The 17,680-nt window shown below is 36.2% G+C and overlaps 2 protein-coding genes, 1 long non-coding RNA gene and 1 pseudogene across 3 annotated transcripts; 1 reads left to right on the top strand and 3 right to left on the bottom strand.

Annotated features, from left to right (window-relative positions):
* On the bottom strand, positions 1–1,271 carry LOC110600526 (annotated as a pseudogene).
* Positions 1,272–1,320: 49 nt separating this feature from the next.
* On the bottom strand, positions 1,321–2,237 carry LOC122721817. The gene is made up of 2 exons (XR_006348586.1): positions 2,056–2,237; positions 1,321–1,950 (listed from the first exon to the last, which is right to left on the bottom strand). It is a non-coding gene; the product is annotated as an uncharacterized LOC122721817 (long non-coding RNA).
* Positions 2,238–9,927: 7,690 nt separating this feature from the next.
* LOC110630940 (probable xyloglucan endotransglucosylase/hydrolase protein 23) lies at positions 9,928–11,067 on the bottom strand. The gene is made up of 2 exons (XM_021778592.2): positions 10,726–11,067; positions 9,928–10,618 (listed from the first exon to the last, which is right to left on the bottom strand). Exons 1-2 carry the CDS (start codon positions 10,996–10,998, stop codon positions 10,034–10,036), a joined length of 858 nt encoding a protein of 285 aa, XP_021634284.1. The 5' UTR covers positions 10,999–11,067; the 3' UTR covers positions 9,928–10,033.
* Positions 11,068–11,799: 732 nt separating this feature from the next.
* Positions 11,800–12,953, top strand: LOC110631062 (xyloglucan endotransglucosylase/hydrolase protein 22). Its single transcript, XM_021778772.2, has 2 exons — positions 11,800–12,140; positions 12,239–12,953. Exons 1-2 carry the CDS (start codon positions 11,868–11,870, stop codon positions 12,821–12,823), a joined length of 858 nt encoding a protein of 285 aa, XP_021634464.1. The 5' UTR covers positions 11,800–11,867; the 3' UTR covers positions 12,824–12,953.
* The last annotated feature ends 4,727 nt before the right edge of the window (positions 12,954–17,680 follow it).

The raw sequence follows: 17,680 nt of genomic DNA, 5'->3' as shown, positions 1-17,680 counted from the left end.
TCTGAATTCTGACATCTACCCTTAATCTGACTTGTGCAGATTATGAAGGATGTATAAAGAAGCAGATGACAAGAAAATACAAACAGAATAGCTTAGTAAATCAATTCCTGTAGCTATTTTCACCATTTTGCTCCTCTCAAACATCTTCACCAGAAGAATCATAACAATAACATGTCCTACTTTTGTCTTCAGTTCATCAAGTGAGCTAATCTTCATCCACTTTGGTCTCTCCTGCAAACCCCAAAAAAATTCTTTCAATTGCATCAGAAAAATTCCTGGAAAGTGAGCAAGTTTCTCAGGGAGTGAAATTTACCTTCAAAGCAAACATTCCAAATAGGGAAGAGCCTTTTAGGGCTCGGTCGACATGGGAAGGAACATCAGGAGGCACATTGCTGATAAAAATCCGTATAAGCCCATGCCGAAGATTAGCATCACATTTCCAGCAAGATAAACATCTGCATTCAGCATAGATATATCAGCATAAATGTTCATCTTCAACAGAAACTTCATATTTCGGATTTAAAATAGGAAACAGCATAAATTGGACTTCTGAGAATGAACTTCAGTGACAAAATTCAATACATGAAAATTGATTGAGAGCACCCTACATATGTGTATTCTCAAAATTAGTTCCCCTATAAAATATTTTGTGAAATTAACATGAATGCTCTTAAGACTAGAAAAATCAAACAAAGCATTGAACTAATTCTTAGAGAAGCTTACCAATAGCTTCGACTAAGCGCAGAACCATCTGTCCAGTGTGAATTCCTTTAACACAGCTACTCCAATAAACTTTGTATGCATCAAAAATGTAAACACAACCCTGCAATAGATCAAAAGGGGTGACAGAATTAATCTCATTCTGCACATAATTTTCTATTAATGTTGATTTAACTGCAATTCATACACTTAAGCTAGAGCTATTAGTTCACATTTCAAAGCACAACCCTCTCAAAAGACCAAAACAACACAAGTTTTGTATCAAAAGCAGCTACCAACTTATGCAGAGAAAGGCAGGTGTACTCAGCCTCTCACTGTGGGAGAGAAAGCCAATAAACTCCTTTGGACAAAATACTAAAGCTCTACCATCATAATTAATTAATGTAAATTCCAATTCTATGCGACTGAATGAAAGAAGTTGATAAATGCTGGGTAGAAGAAAGTACATTTAAGAAGCACAAGAGTGAACCAGCTAATGAGCCTCCAATAGCCAGAAGTGCCAAAAAACGGAAATCAAAGATCACTTGCCACCAGTGAATATAAAAGGTGCTCCATTGTCAGACTTGATATACATAAAAGAATCCAATAAAAACGATTTTATAAGAAAATTCATGTGTCCAGAATCAATTTTAAAATGAGAGTTCATTTGAATTCTAGTTTTTGGAACAGCTAACAACTAAAATTAACGTCCTCATTTTCTATTTTGCCCTTATTTACAAATAAATGTGAGTTAAAGTAGGTTGTTTTTAAGGGTTTTCAATAGAACACTTCATTAAATGAGTCAGAATTCTTGCAAAATAAAGCCACTTTTGTCGTGAATTCATTTATTTCAAAATGACTTTTTATAAAAGACCCAAAACAGTTCCCCTTATGCCTTCTAAAACGACTATAAAACAAAGAACCAGATACAAAAATCCCCAATTCAATGGCTCGATGTAGAAGCTAGCATGCCTGGATGCATTTCACAATGAACAAATATCATTTGTGTCTACAGATAGTGTTTGCATATCATAAACACTCTCCTTTCAGAACATACTCTTTATAAAAATAAAATTACTTACCTTTTACAGTTGCTGATGAGGACTGAGGACTGAACTGAGGAAGACAGAGGATTGAGGACAACCAAGTTGCTGACGGCGCGGAGAGCCGATGGACTGGAGAGCGACGACCGACGATTGCGTGGAGAGCGACGACCGACGCCGACGATTGTGTGGAGGCCGCGAAGAGGCTCTTCTTGCATGCAACACATCAGAAAGCGAAAAAAATGTCAACAACACAAAGAAGCAAGTACTGGGAGAGAGGATTTGGGTTAGAAGCTAGAGAAATTGAAAAAACCTTGGGAGAAAACTACAAATCCACCAGTGACAGAGAGACTAGAGAGCGACAGTGAGGAGAGGAGGCAGAGGCATGTGTGATGTGAGGCGGCGTGGAATGGAGATTAGCTTCTCTACTGACTTTTAGATTTAGGGCAAATAAGGGTACATTTCAAAACGAAGTAGTATAGGTGATTTTGGTTCGGTTCGATTTAATCGAAAATTTTGAATTTAAAACTGAACCGAACCCTAATAGAACGGATTTGAGTAGTTATAATCGGCTTTGGAATAGGTTCGGGTTTTAAAAATAATACCCGTTGCGGATTCGGATCGAATTCGGATTTTATGTACAGGTATCCACTACCCGAACCCGTTTATATAAATAATTAATTTAATATAAAAAATATATTTTATAATAATATTTATAATTTTTTTTATATATTTTTATTTAAAAATTTAAATTTAAATATTCTTTAGAAATATTAGATTTTTTAAATGAAAATTATTAATGAAAAATATTTTTTATATAAATTATTAATTAAAATATATAAAATTAAACGGGTTCGTGTTTTATTTGGATAATAATAATCGGGTTTGTAACGGATTCGGATAGTTTAAATTAATTTTTATTCGGGTTCGGAACGGGTTCAGATATTACTAATATAAATCGGGTTCGGATTCGGGTAGTTTAATTTTCGCAGATACCCTACCCGTTTACATCCCTAACGGAGAGAGGGAAGTGTGACTTGAGTAAAATGAAAAAAATAAATGAGGGATTACGGTTAGTTTTGTTAGTATAGTTAATTAGGGATTAGGGATTAGGGATTAGAGATTAGAAATTAGGGATTAGTAGGGGTGAGCATTCGGTCGGTTCGGTTCAAAACCGAACCAAACTGAATAAACCGAAAACTGAAATTTTAGTGTTTATGAAAATCAAACCGAACCGATTTTGGTCAGAAACCGAATCGAACCGAACCGGTCTGATTCGGTTTGATTCAGTTCGGTTTGATCGGTTTCGATTTTTAATAATTTTTTTATTTTTTACACTTTATTTTTTGTATTTTTAAATTTAATTAAAATATTTTAATCTTAATATGATTTAATTTCTCTATATTAATGAAAAAACAAATTATTATCATTAATCGGTTCGGTTCGGTTTTTTCAGTTTTTTCTGATCAAAACCGAACTGAATCGAAATAATAAAAAATTTTAAAATTAAAAACCGAATCGAACCGAAATGTATAAAAAACCGAACCAAATTTTCAAATCGGTTCGGTACGGTCGATTTTTTCGGTTTAAACCAATTTCTGCTCACCTCTAGGGATTAGGGTTAATTTTGTTAGGGATTATAGATTAAAATTAAGAATTAGGGATTATGGTTAATTTTATTAAGGATTAGGGATTAGAAATTAGAGATCAGGTTATAGTATCCTTAAATTATCAAAACGACGTCATTTTGTATACCCAATTCAAATCACTTAATTTAAATTTTAAAATTTTAAATAAAATAAAATTTAATTAAAAATTAAATTAAAATTTTAAAAATGAAATGGTTGCTGATTGGTCGCTATTTAGCGACTAATTAGTTTAGTCGCTAAATATGGTCGCAAAATGGTTCGCGCCATTAATTCCCGCTAAATTTAGCGACCATTTTAAATTTGGTCGCTAAATATCGACCAAATAACGACCAATTTTTGGTCGTTGAGCTTTTTGTTAAATAAAAATATTATTTCATTCATGTAGTAGCAGAATGGTCGCTAATTGGTCGCTATATAGCGACCAAAAATTTTGGTCGCAATTTCACAGTTTTTTTGTAGTGAGGGTGTTCGTTTGAAAAAGCAGCACCATCAGTCTACCATTATATCTTTTGGACGAGATTAACATGTTAGTCTCATATTCTTCTTGTGAATTAAACGAAGCACTCAGATTCTGGGAAAAGGAAATCAGAGAAATTTTATTTTTTCGCTGCGTCTTTGGGTTGCAATTAATCTCGGGATTTCCCAACATTATCATATTTGAGACTGTTGGCTGAGGCAGAATCGGATTTTGCATTGCAAAAGAATCCATATTCGGTCGTCAAACCTGCCTATGAAGGCTTTCTAACTTGCCTCCAAAGGTTTGACCTTCGGATTGTAAGGGGACTTTAAGCCACCGAACCAGCTGCCGAAAGTCCCTTGTCTAGTTGTTTTCAGCTCATTTTCTGCATATTTTCTTATATGTTTATAGGAGTTTTTTAGGGTAGTTATAAGAGTTGTAAAAGTTATGTTTGACCCCTCATTTAACCCATCTGTATAGATCAGACTTAAGAGACTGTAGAGGCCAACAATGAGATAACTGCTTCAAAGATAGGCTTGCATCAGCCAGAAGTGAGTAGAACTACACTAAACTATTTTTTTAAATAAATCAAACATTTTAAGTATGCTCATGCATTCACGAATGCCATATGTATATGATTAGATTATTTTGCATTAGAATTCACGAATATAATGCATTGCACAATTCATTGTTATTGTGGATGGATTTTGGATGATTCACTAGCCCTCGACCATGCTATTATATATTATGACGGATATGGTAAAGACCAGGGTTGCCCATTCTATGCCCCTAGCATTATGTTTCGGAAATACTAAGATTGCTCATTCTACACCCTTGGCATTATGTAAGAGAAAAACTAGGGTTGTCCATTCTACACCCTTGGCACTATAGATATATTATATTATATTTAAGAGGAAGTCCTGAGGAGCACCCGTTGTGGGTTGGGCACTATTGAAATTATGGAGAGTTACTGGTGACAGTCCATCTTGATATGTATTATTTGTGTTGTGATCTATTCATATAATCATATGTTTTATTAAACTATTTTATGATTATCTTTCTGCTCACTAGGCTCTTATAGTTTATCCTTATCCCCTAACCTCAGGTTTGCAGGACCAAAGTTAGCTCGGGAGGTCAGCAGTGTTATATGGTATAGTTTTGATGTAATAGTATAGTTGTAGACATGTAATACATAATGTGGATTAGAATTATATTTTGCTCGAATTTTCTTTTTATAATCACTTGTTTATGATCTTATTATGTAAAAGTTTTAAAGTTTAAGTTTTGTTTGGACCAAATTGAGGTATGTAATGATGACCACATTGGAGTATTTGATGAGTGCTCTAGTATGGGTTTTATATTTTCAATTATGTTGCATGTACATGCTGAGTTTTAGTTCATGAGATTGAAATATTTTTATATGTTTTTATGATCATGTTTGATATTATATTAGGTGTAATAGGATGTATAGCAGGCTTGTTACGGGCTCTGGCGACATTGAGTCGATCTAAACCCTGGCGCCAGCAGCGGTCTAGTTTTTGAGTCGTTACACCTACTTAATTAATTAGGTCAAAATTGTAATTCTTTTAAATTACAATTTTATCCTAATATCATAAAATTTATATGCAATCAAGTCCTACTTGATTTGACTTCTCATTTTATTTTTTTATGTTATTCTTTATGTGTATGACGCATTAGGTTCCAAATATGTTGGCAACAAATATAATTAACTAATTAGTTAATTTTAAGGTCAATAATATTATCTAACAACATGCTAAGACTACCCAAATATTTGGAATGTCAATAGTGATTTGACTTAACCTTTCAGTCAATAATTTCTCAGTATAATTAATATCCCTTTATCACAAATGTCCCGATTTAATATTTAATACATAGAGCGTGTCTACTATGTTAAATCATATTAGTTCTCATTTATTAGTTATTGACCTATTGAATGAAATTTCAAATCTAATTTACTAATTTCATTCCACCTTGCGCAAGGATTTCATTATCAACGAACCAGAGAATAAATAGAACATTCCTTAAGAAAACCTAGAGTGATGAATCCTATCTCAATTACGTAAACACTTTCATACAGTTTCTACTATATCCAATTCATCTCTATTTATTACTCATGAACTAAGTAATGTGTAAGATGAATCAAAACATAGAAGTCTCTATATAAGATGATTTGTTGATTTCAATTCAAAGAATCTTATACAACTATCATTTGAGTAATCCATAGACACACATTATTCTCCATATGAATTTTTCAGGCAGGTCAGTTAAGTGTACTCATTTATAAAATAAGTAATGCACTTATTTATAAAATAAGTACCTACATATTAGTTTTAGATATTTCATATATATCAACCTATGAGATTAGTTGCTCCTCTAAAAAGAAAGAACATAATATGTATCAATCTCAACAGTTCTAATCGTTGTCCAATAACGATAAGAACAATTAATAAGAACATTTAGAGACATTTCTGAAATGCAATAGAAATCTCACGATTATAAGCACTTTATAATTTTTTTTACATAATAATGTAGTTTCATGAACTAACCTTTATATTAAATATAAATAGATGCCTTTATTAAAATGTATTAAACACTTAAAAATACAGAAATATAATATCTAACTACAACCAACCGATGGGCTGTAGGACATATTACTAATAGGAATTGTTCTCTTACCTTGCATGACTTTAGAATAGACCTGAATAGAGTTTAAATTGCACTGCACTTTAATGTGATGTTTTGGTTGTTCGAATTGTAGAGGAGAAGCTTCCCAAAGCTCCAAGCCAAAGGGAAAGGAGAAAGAAGTCAACTAGGAGCAACTAGCTTACTTTAGTTTGTGCTCACTTAACCTTTAATTTGTGTATGTCAATTAATTGTATTTATTGAGTAAAAATGTGTAAGTTTACTATATTTAGATGTTTTTGAGTGATTCATATGCATGGGAATGAGAATTGATTTGAGTTCATTAAGATTGTGTTGTGATGCTAAAATTAGTAAATTTGTTTGAATAGTCCTTATTATTGATATTGTAACTTGTGATGAAAATATTTAATTGCTATGTAATTTATACTAAAATAATCTTGAGACATATAACTATAACTTTCATGAAGACTATAAGGTCCAATCCTGTGATTAAAGGCTTGAAATATAGGAATAAAGTTGGCTTAAAGGAAAAGATAATGTTGGATTTGTAGTGTTATTTTTTATCGTCTTAGTTTAATTGGCAATAAGTTGAGTTATAATTATCCAAATTAGGTAATTATTGATGCTTTAGAAAGCTAATATATTATAAAAAATACCCATGCATATAGTTAGGTTAAAATAATAAATCAAATAAAACTTATTTAAGATTAAAATTACTATTGTTGCGAAATTGATGCCCTATGTACAATTTTGGTAAATAATGCATATATGGAGTTAGATAGGTCTAAATGGTCTAAAACATGTCTCAAATGAATCATATGGCACTGTCTTATAACTTTTTAGAAGAGATATTAGCCTAATTCTTATTGGAATTTGTTCTTCAAATCAGAATGAATAATACATGTGAATAGTACATGTGAATAATACTAAACCTGAAACTTAATTTTAAATGGTTATAGGCAGTTAGGAGATAAATGAGCATAACTTGATCTAGGATTGTCCATTTAACTTGAAATTTATATCAAATTAAAACTAATATAGAGCTAAAAATTTATAGAAGATAATTTTGCCAAATTATGTTGTTAACCTTATATTTAAAGCTACACAAGTCAATACAAGCATAGGTGACCAAACCAAGGTTGTTAGTTGCACCATTTGCAACCTAGAGAGAATGCACTATAACTTGAGTTATAGTTATCCAAATGAGTTGATCTTTATTTTTTTAGAAAGTTAGGTCATAGAGAAACAAATTTTATGAGTTAAATATGCTTTAAACCATGCTAAAATTTGGCTACAAAATTGAACAGAAATCTGCCCTCTAGGTGAAAAATATAAATTGATTTATTTAATATGTTTACTTACTAAGTAAATGTACATATAAGTTATGTATACATATTATGGCAACTAATAAATTGTTATGCATGTATTCGTATGAAGTTGCTAGTAGTTGTACACTCGAAATAGATGTCAAGAGGATTTTATTATTTAAACTTGAATGCACAATTATGTGTAAAAAAAATGCAAATACTTAATATAAATACTATTGGCCCTAGTGAGTTTCATAAAAATTGATAGTTAGCATAAGGATGTGGTATGTCATACACATTAGTAGTACTACGCTACAATTTATATGATTCGAGGGTTACGTTGAGGTGCTTTTTGGTATGGCAATGGTGCCTACCACTATAGTTATCAGCCTCTAGGCCTATAGTTTGTACTTGGTGCATACAAATATAATCATTCCTTGTTTAGCTATTTGAGTTTGTTAAACTTATAAGGGTTGGCATTTAAATCAAAACTACGTTAAGACAACATTTTTAACAATAAATATACTTTATGATTGAGAATCACAGTACGCTTAATGTCTTCTGATAATTGCATTGTTTCCTTTATGCTCTCGCACTTTATTTACATTTATAATGCATGATATATATATATACTCGTTATTACCATGTTGCTTCTTTTATAATAACCTATAATTTGTATGATAGTGAGTATCAGTAAGCAAGTAGCTTAGTGCGTAGAAATTTCTTTTTCCTTGCACAGATCGTAGATAGTTGAACAGTTGAAGAGGGATGGATCTATAGTCAGACAATCAAAGTCACTTTGGAGTACTAGTAGTTCTACATATATATTGTTAATGCAGCTTGCAAATGGAATATATATATATTATCATCCTTTTCTTCATGAAGGTAACTCATATTTGAGTATCCTACATTGTTTTAAATTATTAAAAGTATTTTCAATTTTTAATTAATTCACAGTTTTTGAGGTATATAGTAAAATAGGGAAGATTCCATCAGTTTCTCCCTTTTATGCAAATAAAATGTTACTTTTTAATTTAGTAGTCTAATATTAAATAAAATAAAGTTATTTTCAAACGATTATGAAATAATTTAGTGTGTGGTATTTCCGACTCGATTAAAATATTAATCGAATAGGGGATGTTACAAAACCTCTTTACCCTTACCCTCTTTTTCGCTTCCATAATCTAAACTTTCCTCACCTCATTCAAACATGATATTAGGAGTGCGGGTGAAAAAAAATTAAATTTTCTCATAATAGAATCCACTCAAAAAGGATATTTTTTTAGTTTTATCATTATATGTTTTAGTATTTTTTTTAAGTGTATTCAAAATAAATTATTCTTTATCTAGAGCCTAGGAGTCTATTTATAAATTCATTATTTAGGATTTTTGTTTTGTTATTTTTATAATTTCAACGTTTATATAATTCATTATAAGAGAATTTTTCTATTGTAAATGAAGATATTTTTTTATATTATTTTAAAAAATAATTGATAAACTAAATAGATATGTAAAAAATATATATTGTTTCTTTTCCTTTATTTTCACATGTATAAAAAAATTTGGTGACATCACTCCACCTATTTCATAAAGCATTGGACTGGTTTAACAACAGCTATCTAATACTTAGGAAATCATTGTAGGCCTTAAAATAACTATTTTATCCGGAAATACACATATCCATATTTTTCCATTCTATTTATCTAGATATAATCTAAGTGAGTTCAAGTATCAAATGAGCATATTTGCCAAAAACAAATATGATTACTTCCAAAAGTTATTTCATTCATTCTCTCTCTATGTTATTTACGGAACTATATTCAACGGAACTATATTCTTTTTGGATTATAATGGATGATTATTTTTCAATTTCATCTCTACTATAAAATGAATATAAAGAGTTTCTTCTTATCTATTTTTTCGTTAATGAAATGATTAAATAAATACATAAAATAATAAATTAAATTGTGAAATTCTTTGCGAGTTCACTTCATGTATTTACTTAATCTACTAACTAAAATTTTATTTTACAAAATATACAAGATATTAGCTACTGTTTCAAATTTATTAATTTAATATGCAAACTCTAAATAGTGAACAGGGAAGGAGAAATAATATTTTCCGCTATATGAATGAAAAATGACAAATCCAATAAAAGAATGAAAGAATAATACATGTTTTAAGTACAACTGATGAAATCCCAGCGTCGTAGGCCTAAGATAAATTGCATTCAGGAGGGAAGCCTTGCGGAAATCTGTTGGCATCAGTGCAATAGTTGTATATCATGTAGTTGTTCCTCACCCATTGCAGCCTTTCTTGACTCGTTGAATCAAGCTCTTCTGACAGCCATGAATTTGTCATGGAGTTTGAAGTCCCACAGGAAGATACCCAATTAGACCAAGCACACGCATTTGCACTGAAGTTTCTATAGGAGGCAGTGAATGGAGCCTGACTCCAATCTGTCTTCACTAGACCACCTCTTGTAGCCCAATCATCAGCATTCCATAGACTAGAGTAAATTCTCATTGGCTGATTCTTTGGATATGGAACTCCCATTGATTCCAAGTTCTTGAACTCTCTAATTGGGGTGCCATCTACAGAGAAGATGATCCTCTGGGGATTCCATAGAATGGTATATGTGTGAAAATCTGCAGTTGGGTCAAACCACAGATAGAATTGCTGCTCTCTGTTGCCTTTGCCTTGGCTAAATACATTAGTGTGGAGGATGTAAGGATCGCCGCTCAAATTCCCCAAGAACTCAAAATCAATCTCATCCCAAGTGGACCCAGTTGATTTTAACTGCAGATTCAATTTCAAAATCCACAATGTTAGTACTAGAGTCGCATAATTGAAATTGAAATTATTAGCAGAAACAGAAGCAAAAAGAAGTGAAGATCTCAACATACATAATAGGCGGTGACAGTGCCAGCAGAGTTGCCAGGGACAAGCTTGAGCTGCATATCAATCTTTGCAAACAGATATTCATTCCTGGACTGAAATCCAGAGCCAGAAGCTTGATCAAGGGAGAGAGTGAGAAGTTGTCCATTGTTGAGAATCTTAGCTCGGCCGTCTCCCCATGTAATATCAAAATCATTATAGAAGTTGCTGGCGGAAGAAACCATCAAAGAGGCGACAAGAACAGACACAAATAGCGAGAGCACCATGTGTAAAGAAGCCATAGTTTGCTATAAGAAATTAATTTAGCTTTGGATGAGGAGAAATGGGTTTGTAGAGAACGATGGGTTGGGTAGTAATTTATAGCGGGGAAGAGACGAGTGAGAAGAAAGAAAGGCAAAGGAAAGAGCATAGGAAGGTCCCATGAGCTTACCTAGGGACAGGCGTTTCGATGGGGGACGTGGAGAAACGGAGCTGCTTATAGCTGTAAAATCGCACTACCAAACAAATCACAAAATTTATGATAATTAAGCGTCTTTCAGGCTTTGGATTGCATCTTCATAATGCTTTCATGCCAACTTGCAAAAGACGGTGCAGGTAAATTTTTAAAGGATTTCCCTAACATATATTTAGAGGGTTAAAGTCAAATCATTGTGTAATATTTATATTCTAAGTAATAAGAGATTTGAGATATTGAATAATTTATTAAAAAAACCAATTGGGTGAATGGCTTGTTTCTCTTCGGTTTTAACGTAATTATTTATTTGGGGAAATTTAATAATATAAAAATAACAAAATTAAAATATCTTCTCACAAACTTTGAGTTCCTGCACCGTCTTTTAGCCAGGTGCCAGGTAAGCATTATGAAGACCCGACTAAAAGCCTGAGACGCGTCCCTATCACTTACTGTAGTATTTTATTATTATAATTTCAAACAGCAGCCCCGTTTTACAGCTGTAAGCATTATCATTTTCTCACAGTAAACAAACATCTGTGCACAGCTAAGCTCACAGTGAATGGACGGACCTTTCCTACACCCTTCTCTTTTTTCCACTCCTCTCTTCCCCATTATAAATGCTTACCAATCCGTACTTCTCTCAAACCCATCTCTCCTCTCATCTTCCAAAGCGAAATCGAATTGTTCTCGCAAAATATGGCTTCTTTATACATGGTGCTTTCGCTGTTTGCGTCTCTTTTTATCTCCTCTTTGATGGTTTCTTCCGCCAGCAACTTCTATAATGATTTTGATATTACATGGGGAGACGGCCGAGCTAAAATTCTCAACAATGGACAGCTTCTTTCTCTCTCTCTTGATCAAGCTTCTGGCTCTGGATTTCAGTCCAGGAATGAATATCTCTTTGCAAAGATTGATATGCAGCTCAAGCTTGTCCCTGGCAACTCTGCTGGCACTGTCACCGCCTATTACGTATGTTCTTCACTTCCTTTTGCTATTTTTTTTTTCTGCTAATATTTTCAATTATATGATTATGGGTCTAAAATTGTAGAATTTGAAACTCAATGCAGTTAAAATCAAATGATTCCAGTTGGGATGAGATTGATTTTGAGTTCTTGGGGAACTTGAGTGGCGATCCTTACATCCTCCACACTAATGTGTTTAGCCAAGGCAAAGGCAACAGAGAGCAGCAATTCTATCTGTGGTTTGATCCAACTGCAGATTTCCACACATATACCATTCTATGGAATTCCCAGAGGATCATCTTCTCTGTAGATGGCACTCCAATTAGAGAGTTCAAGAACTTGGAATCAATGGGTGTTCCATATCTAAAGAATCAGCCCATGAGAATTTACTCTAGTCTATGGAATGCTGATGATTGGGCTACAAGAGGTGGTCTAGTGAAGACAGATTGGAGTCAGGCTCCATTCACTGCCTCCTATAGAAACTTCAAAGCAAATGCATGTGCTTGGTCTAATGGGATATCTTCCTGTGGGACTTCAAACTCCATGACAAATTCATGGCTGTCAGAAGAGCTTGATTCAACAAGTCAAGGGAGGCTGCAATGGGTGAGGAACAACTACATGATATACAACTATTGCACAGATGCCAACAGATTTCCCCAAGGCTTTCCTCCTGAATGCAACTTATCTTAGTCCTACATTGGGATTTCGTCATTTTTGCTTAATATTATTGTATTCTTTCATTGGATTTGTCATTTTTCTTTCATATAGTGGAAAATTCTTTCTCTTATAAACTATGAAAGATATTCTTTCATTTCTATCATTCCGGTACATATAATTTCTTTTTCATACTCACCCAGTTTGTCAATTATTTTTTAAAAATGATATAAAAAAAATATCCATTTTCACCAAAGAAAAAACTCTCCTATGATAAATTCTGATGACCGCTGAATTTCTCCATACCGGTTTGAGATATGACCAGCTCGCTCGGCCTTAAGAATGGTTCCATCCAAACTCTCCAGTCAGACTCTCTTTCTCTCCAACCCTGTCGTGAAAGAAAAGGACAATAAGTCCAATTACTTCACAGCCCTGTCCACTCGAGCGCCGGAGGGAGTTAAATGGCCGCCTGACATAGGGAGGGTCACTGCGTTATCCGTACGTACGAGCCCATACGACAGAAAATGTGGTACTATAGTAGAAAGGTTGGGACACGCCACAAGAAAAGCAGGATAAAAGGAAAGACACCCTCCGGACAAACTAAGTTTTTCTAAGTTTACAGAACCCTTTGTAAACCCTTTTTTTGGATCTCAGATCATCAACTGGCGCCGTCTGTGGGAAAGAAGGTGTAATACCCGGCTCGAGTCTGGCCTCGGAATTCCTGTCGTCTGGTGGAATCTCGGGTGTCGGAACCCTCGAGAAGGGTAAGACATCTGTTTTCCGCTGTGTTTTAAAGAGTTTGGCATGTGGAAATGAGTTTTGAAAGAAAAGCAATAAGGGAGAAATGCAAAGGTTCGGCCGCCGAAGGTCACTTTCGGCCGCCGAACATTGCATGGTTTCGGATTCACATTCGGCTGCCGAAGGTGGTCTGGCCAGCCACCTATTTAAGGGCCAAAGGTCGGTGGAAAGAGGCTATTTCTCCTCCACTTGCAGCCAGAGGTGAGTTCCAGCCTCTCCCAAGTTGACTTTCATGTTTTCCATGTTTTTCACCAAATCTTTCAAGGGTTTTAAGAGTTTTGGTGTGTTTTGAAGGTTTTGAGCAAAACTAGCAAGTTTGGAAGTTTGGAGCTTTGGAAGAGGTTTTCTTCATATCTCCACGTTAGGATCACTCATCCTCAAGTTCTTCAGGAGGTAAGGGTGGATCCTGAACTTCTTTGCTAATTTTTAAAGGTTGTATGAAAGTTTGATGGGTAGTATGTATGAGTAGGTTTAGGTGAGGTTTTTTGGGAGATGTATATGTTCAAGCATGTTCAGTGTTGTTTGATGTGTTTTTGTGAGGTTTTAGGCTAGTTTTGGACCTCTTTGTGCATGTTTTCTGGTATGTGCTAGTTGGGAGTAGTTGAGATGCATGTTGGGTACGTTTTGGGTAAGGTTTGCATGAAACAGAGCAGGGTTCTGTCCAACGGGCAAAACCAGGTTCGGCCGCCTAAGGAAGGTTCGGCCGCCGAACCCCTTGTTGTAATACCCGGCTAGACTCCGGTATCGGAATTCCTACCGTCCGGTGGAATCTCGGATGTCGGAAGCCTCTAGTAGGGTAAAACCATGTTCTTATGAAATGTTTTAATGTGTTTTATGTTTTAAGCATGAAAGAAAATGAGTTTTTTGCATGAAAATAGCATTGGAGGAAAACTCAGGTTCGGCCGCCAAACCTCAAGTTCGGCCGCCGAACATGCATGCGTTGCGGGTGTGCTTTAGGCCCCCGAAAGCATAAGTGAGGGAAGTCCAGGTTCGGCCGCCAAACCTCATGTTCGGCCGCCGAACATGGCATGCATGCGGAGGCACATTCGGCCCCCGAACGTGGTCTGGCCAGCCACTATAAAAGGGTCCCTTAGCCGAAAACGGGCGAGCTTTTCCCCATTTTCGGCCAAGGTGAGCTCTCTGCCGTCCCTCACCCATTTTTGATGTTCTTCCTCTAAATCTTTCAAGATTTTCACTTGTTTTAACTTTGTTTTGAAGATTTGAGCTTTTGAGCAAAGTTTTGGAGCTTGGAGGTTCAAGAACTCAAGCTCTCCCAACTTCGAGTTTAGGTCGTCTCTCTCTCGATCTTCAAGAGGTAAGAGCCAATCTTAAGCTCATTACATGTTGAAAGTAAGTTTTAAGTAGATCTATGGGGTAGAATGCATGTTTAGGTTATGGTTATGTTTATGGGTATAAATGTATGTTCTTGAACAATGTGGATGCTTGATGTCTTGTAGATGGGGTTTATGATGGTTTGAGGCCCCTAGGAACATGTATGCTTGTGTTTGTGTGTTGTAGAATAGGTTTGATGCATGTTGGAAAGGTTTGGAGGCGAAATGTGCAAAGGGAGCCAAGTTTCTGCCCTTTGGCAGAAACCAGGTTCGGCAGCCGAAGGACTTTCAGCCGCCGAACATGGCTGGGGAGGCAGCCTTTCGGCTGCCGAAGCTTGCCCCCAAAAGGAGACTTTCGTCTCTGTCTGGCAGTTTAGGCCACCGAAGGTGCCGCCGAACCTGCCTGACTTTCGGCTCTGGAGGGACTTTCGGCCGCCGAACCTGCCGCCGAAAGTGCCCTGTCCAGGCCTCCTTTGCATGATTTTGTATGGTTGTTTCATGATGTTTTAGGGGGTTTTTGGGGAGTAGTTTATAGTTATGTTCAGGTATGTTTGGTCCCTCATTTGAGTCCACCTGTGTAGGTTCGGACCCGAGGAACCGAGGACCCCAGCAGTGAGTTCAGCTGCTTTGGTGTTGTCAGAGTCAGCCAGAGGTGAGTGGAACTAAACTTAATCTTTTAAATTGAATGTTTTATCATGTTTCATGCATCATGATTATGCAATAGGATGATTGCATTAGTTTTCACGAATATGCTGCATTGCATCGATTGTTGTTGATGTGGGTGAATGTTGGATGACCCAATTAGTCCATGACAGGAAGACCAGGACCCCATTCTACGGCCTGACACAGAGTAAGGAAAGACCAGGACCCCATTCTACGGCCTGGCACGGTTATGGGACTCGAAGACCAGGAGCCCAGAGGAGGCCCTGGGACAATGGTAAGTAATGTATGTATGACAGGAAGACCAGGACCCCATGCTACGGCCTGGCACAGAGTTAGCTTGGACTAATTGGTGACAAGTTCACCCAACCCTTATGTGAATTGTTTGTGTTATGATGCATTTCATTGGAGCATAGTGTTAATATGTTTTATAGTTCTACTCACTGGGCTTTTAGCTCACCCCTCTCCCTTTACCCCCAGGCTTGCAGGTACAGGATAGAGCAGGAGTCCGGATAGAGTAATGAAGTTTTGTTTATGTAATAGCTAGCAATGGACATGATCAAAATTGTAATGTAAAGTCTTAATCAGTATAGTTATGAAATGAGATGATGTTTATGGATGGTAGAAGTGTGCTTGACCATAGATTGTTGTTATCCCTTTTAATACATGATCTTAGAGATTTTTATGTCATTTATGTAAACCAACTCAACATATGTTGTGTCACCCATTTGGGGGCACTGATGAGATCCCACTGAGGGATCAAGGTTTATGATTTATGTTATGTACAGTGCATGCACAGGTTGAGTTGGGTTGATGTATATGGAAAGAAAAGTTTTTAATTTTTACGTATGATTGTTGATCATGTATGGGATTAAACAGGTTTACAGATTACATGTCAGGCTTGCTACGGGTCCCGGCGGCCTTAAGCCGATCTGGATCCTAGCGCCGGTAGCGATCCGATTTTCGGGTCGTTACAGAATGGTATCAGAGCCCTAGGTTTATATGGTCGGACCTAGAGTGTCGGGCTCATAGATGTTATAGAAGGTCAAGCACAATAGGAAAGATCATGTCCACTAGGATAGGATGTGGAGTCCTGACTTGCATGATGATGTGAAATGCCATGATAATATGCATGTGCATTAATGATATGCTATGATATGTGATGTATGTGATGCGGGTTCATGTGTGCCCATATGAACCATATGATGCTAATGTTTGTGCTATGTGTGCTATTTTTCAGAAAACAGGATGAGAGGAACTCGTCGATCTGCACGATTGACTGGAGTACCACCTGAGGATGAGGGCACGAGCGCCCGTCCTCCAGCATTGCTTAGGGCAATGTCTAGTAGGTCTAACAGAGAAAGAGTAGTAAGAGACCCTAGGAGGTCTTTGGATCTGGGTAGGAGCAGATCAGTTAGAGGAACAGTTCAGGGCGGAATGTCAGAGGAAGTGGGAGACCAGATGGATGTAGAGCAGAGGAGGGATGGCAGTTTGGGAGTTAGCATGTCGGAAGAAGGTATGGGAGAGTCCTAAGGAGGCACTCAGGCCTCGGGATTTGTTCAGCCACCCTACTACCCACATTTCTCACAACATCCCGGGTATTCGATGGGAGGTACATCGGATTACCCTAGCTTCACCCCTTATCCCACACAGATGCCATACCCACCATACTACCGGCCATATTCACAATACCCAATGTATCCACCCCCACCTTACTATCCAAATCCAGCAAACCCTACCTCAGAAAATGTTGCACCACCTCCACCACCTACAGAACCAGCAGCCCCAGTTACTCAACCTTCTAGACCTAGCTCAGCCAGTGGGAGCAAGGTCAGGATGACAGATTACATGAAACTGGGTGCTCCTCAGTATGAAAAAGGGGATGACCCATTTGTATATCTTGCAAGGGTTAAAGTGATCACAGAGGAGATTGGGGCTGATGACAGTAAAGCCATTCAGATGGCTGGGTTCACACTTAAGTGCAAGAAGGCACGAGAGTGGTTCAAGAATTATATGAACCCAAGAGTGGACAACATGTCCTGGGAAGAGTTTGCAAACGAGTTTGCAGGTTGGGCTTTTCCCGATAGTTCAAGGGAGCTGAAAA

This window comes from Manihot esculenta, chromosome 14 (assembly GCF_001659605.2).
Source record: "Manihot esculenta cultivar AM560-2 chromosome 14, M.esculenta_v8, whole genome shotgun sequence".
NCBI lineage: Eukaryota > Viridiplantae > Streptophyta > Magnoliopsida > Malpighiales > Euphorbiaceae > Manihot > Manihot esculenta.
The sequence above is the reverse complement of the archived record's forward strand: the minus strand, read 5'-3'. Positions and strand labels throughout refer to the sequence as shown.

Excerpts from the sequence above, each read along its gene's own strand:
- LOC110630940 (XM_021778592.2), bottom strand. The coding sequence starts at position 10,998 with ATGGCTTCTTTACACATGGTGCTCTCGCTATTTGTGTCTGTTCTTGTC. Across the intron at positions 10,619-10,725 it reads GCACTGTCACCGCCTATTAT|TTAAAATCAACTGGGTCCAC; the intron begins GTATGTTGAGAT and ends TTGAATCTGCAG.
- LOC110631062 (XM_021778772.2), top strand. The coding sequence starts at position 11,868 with ATGGCTTCTTTATACATGGTGCTTTCGCTGTTTGCGTCTCTTTTTATC. Across the intron at positions 12,141-12,238 it reads GCACTGTCACCGCCTATTAC|TTAAAATCAAATGATTCCAG; the intron begins GTATGTTCTTCA and ends AACTCAATGCAG.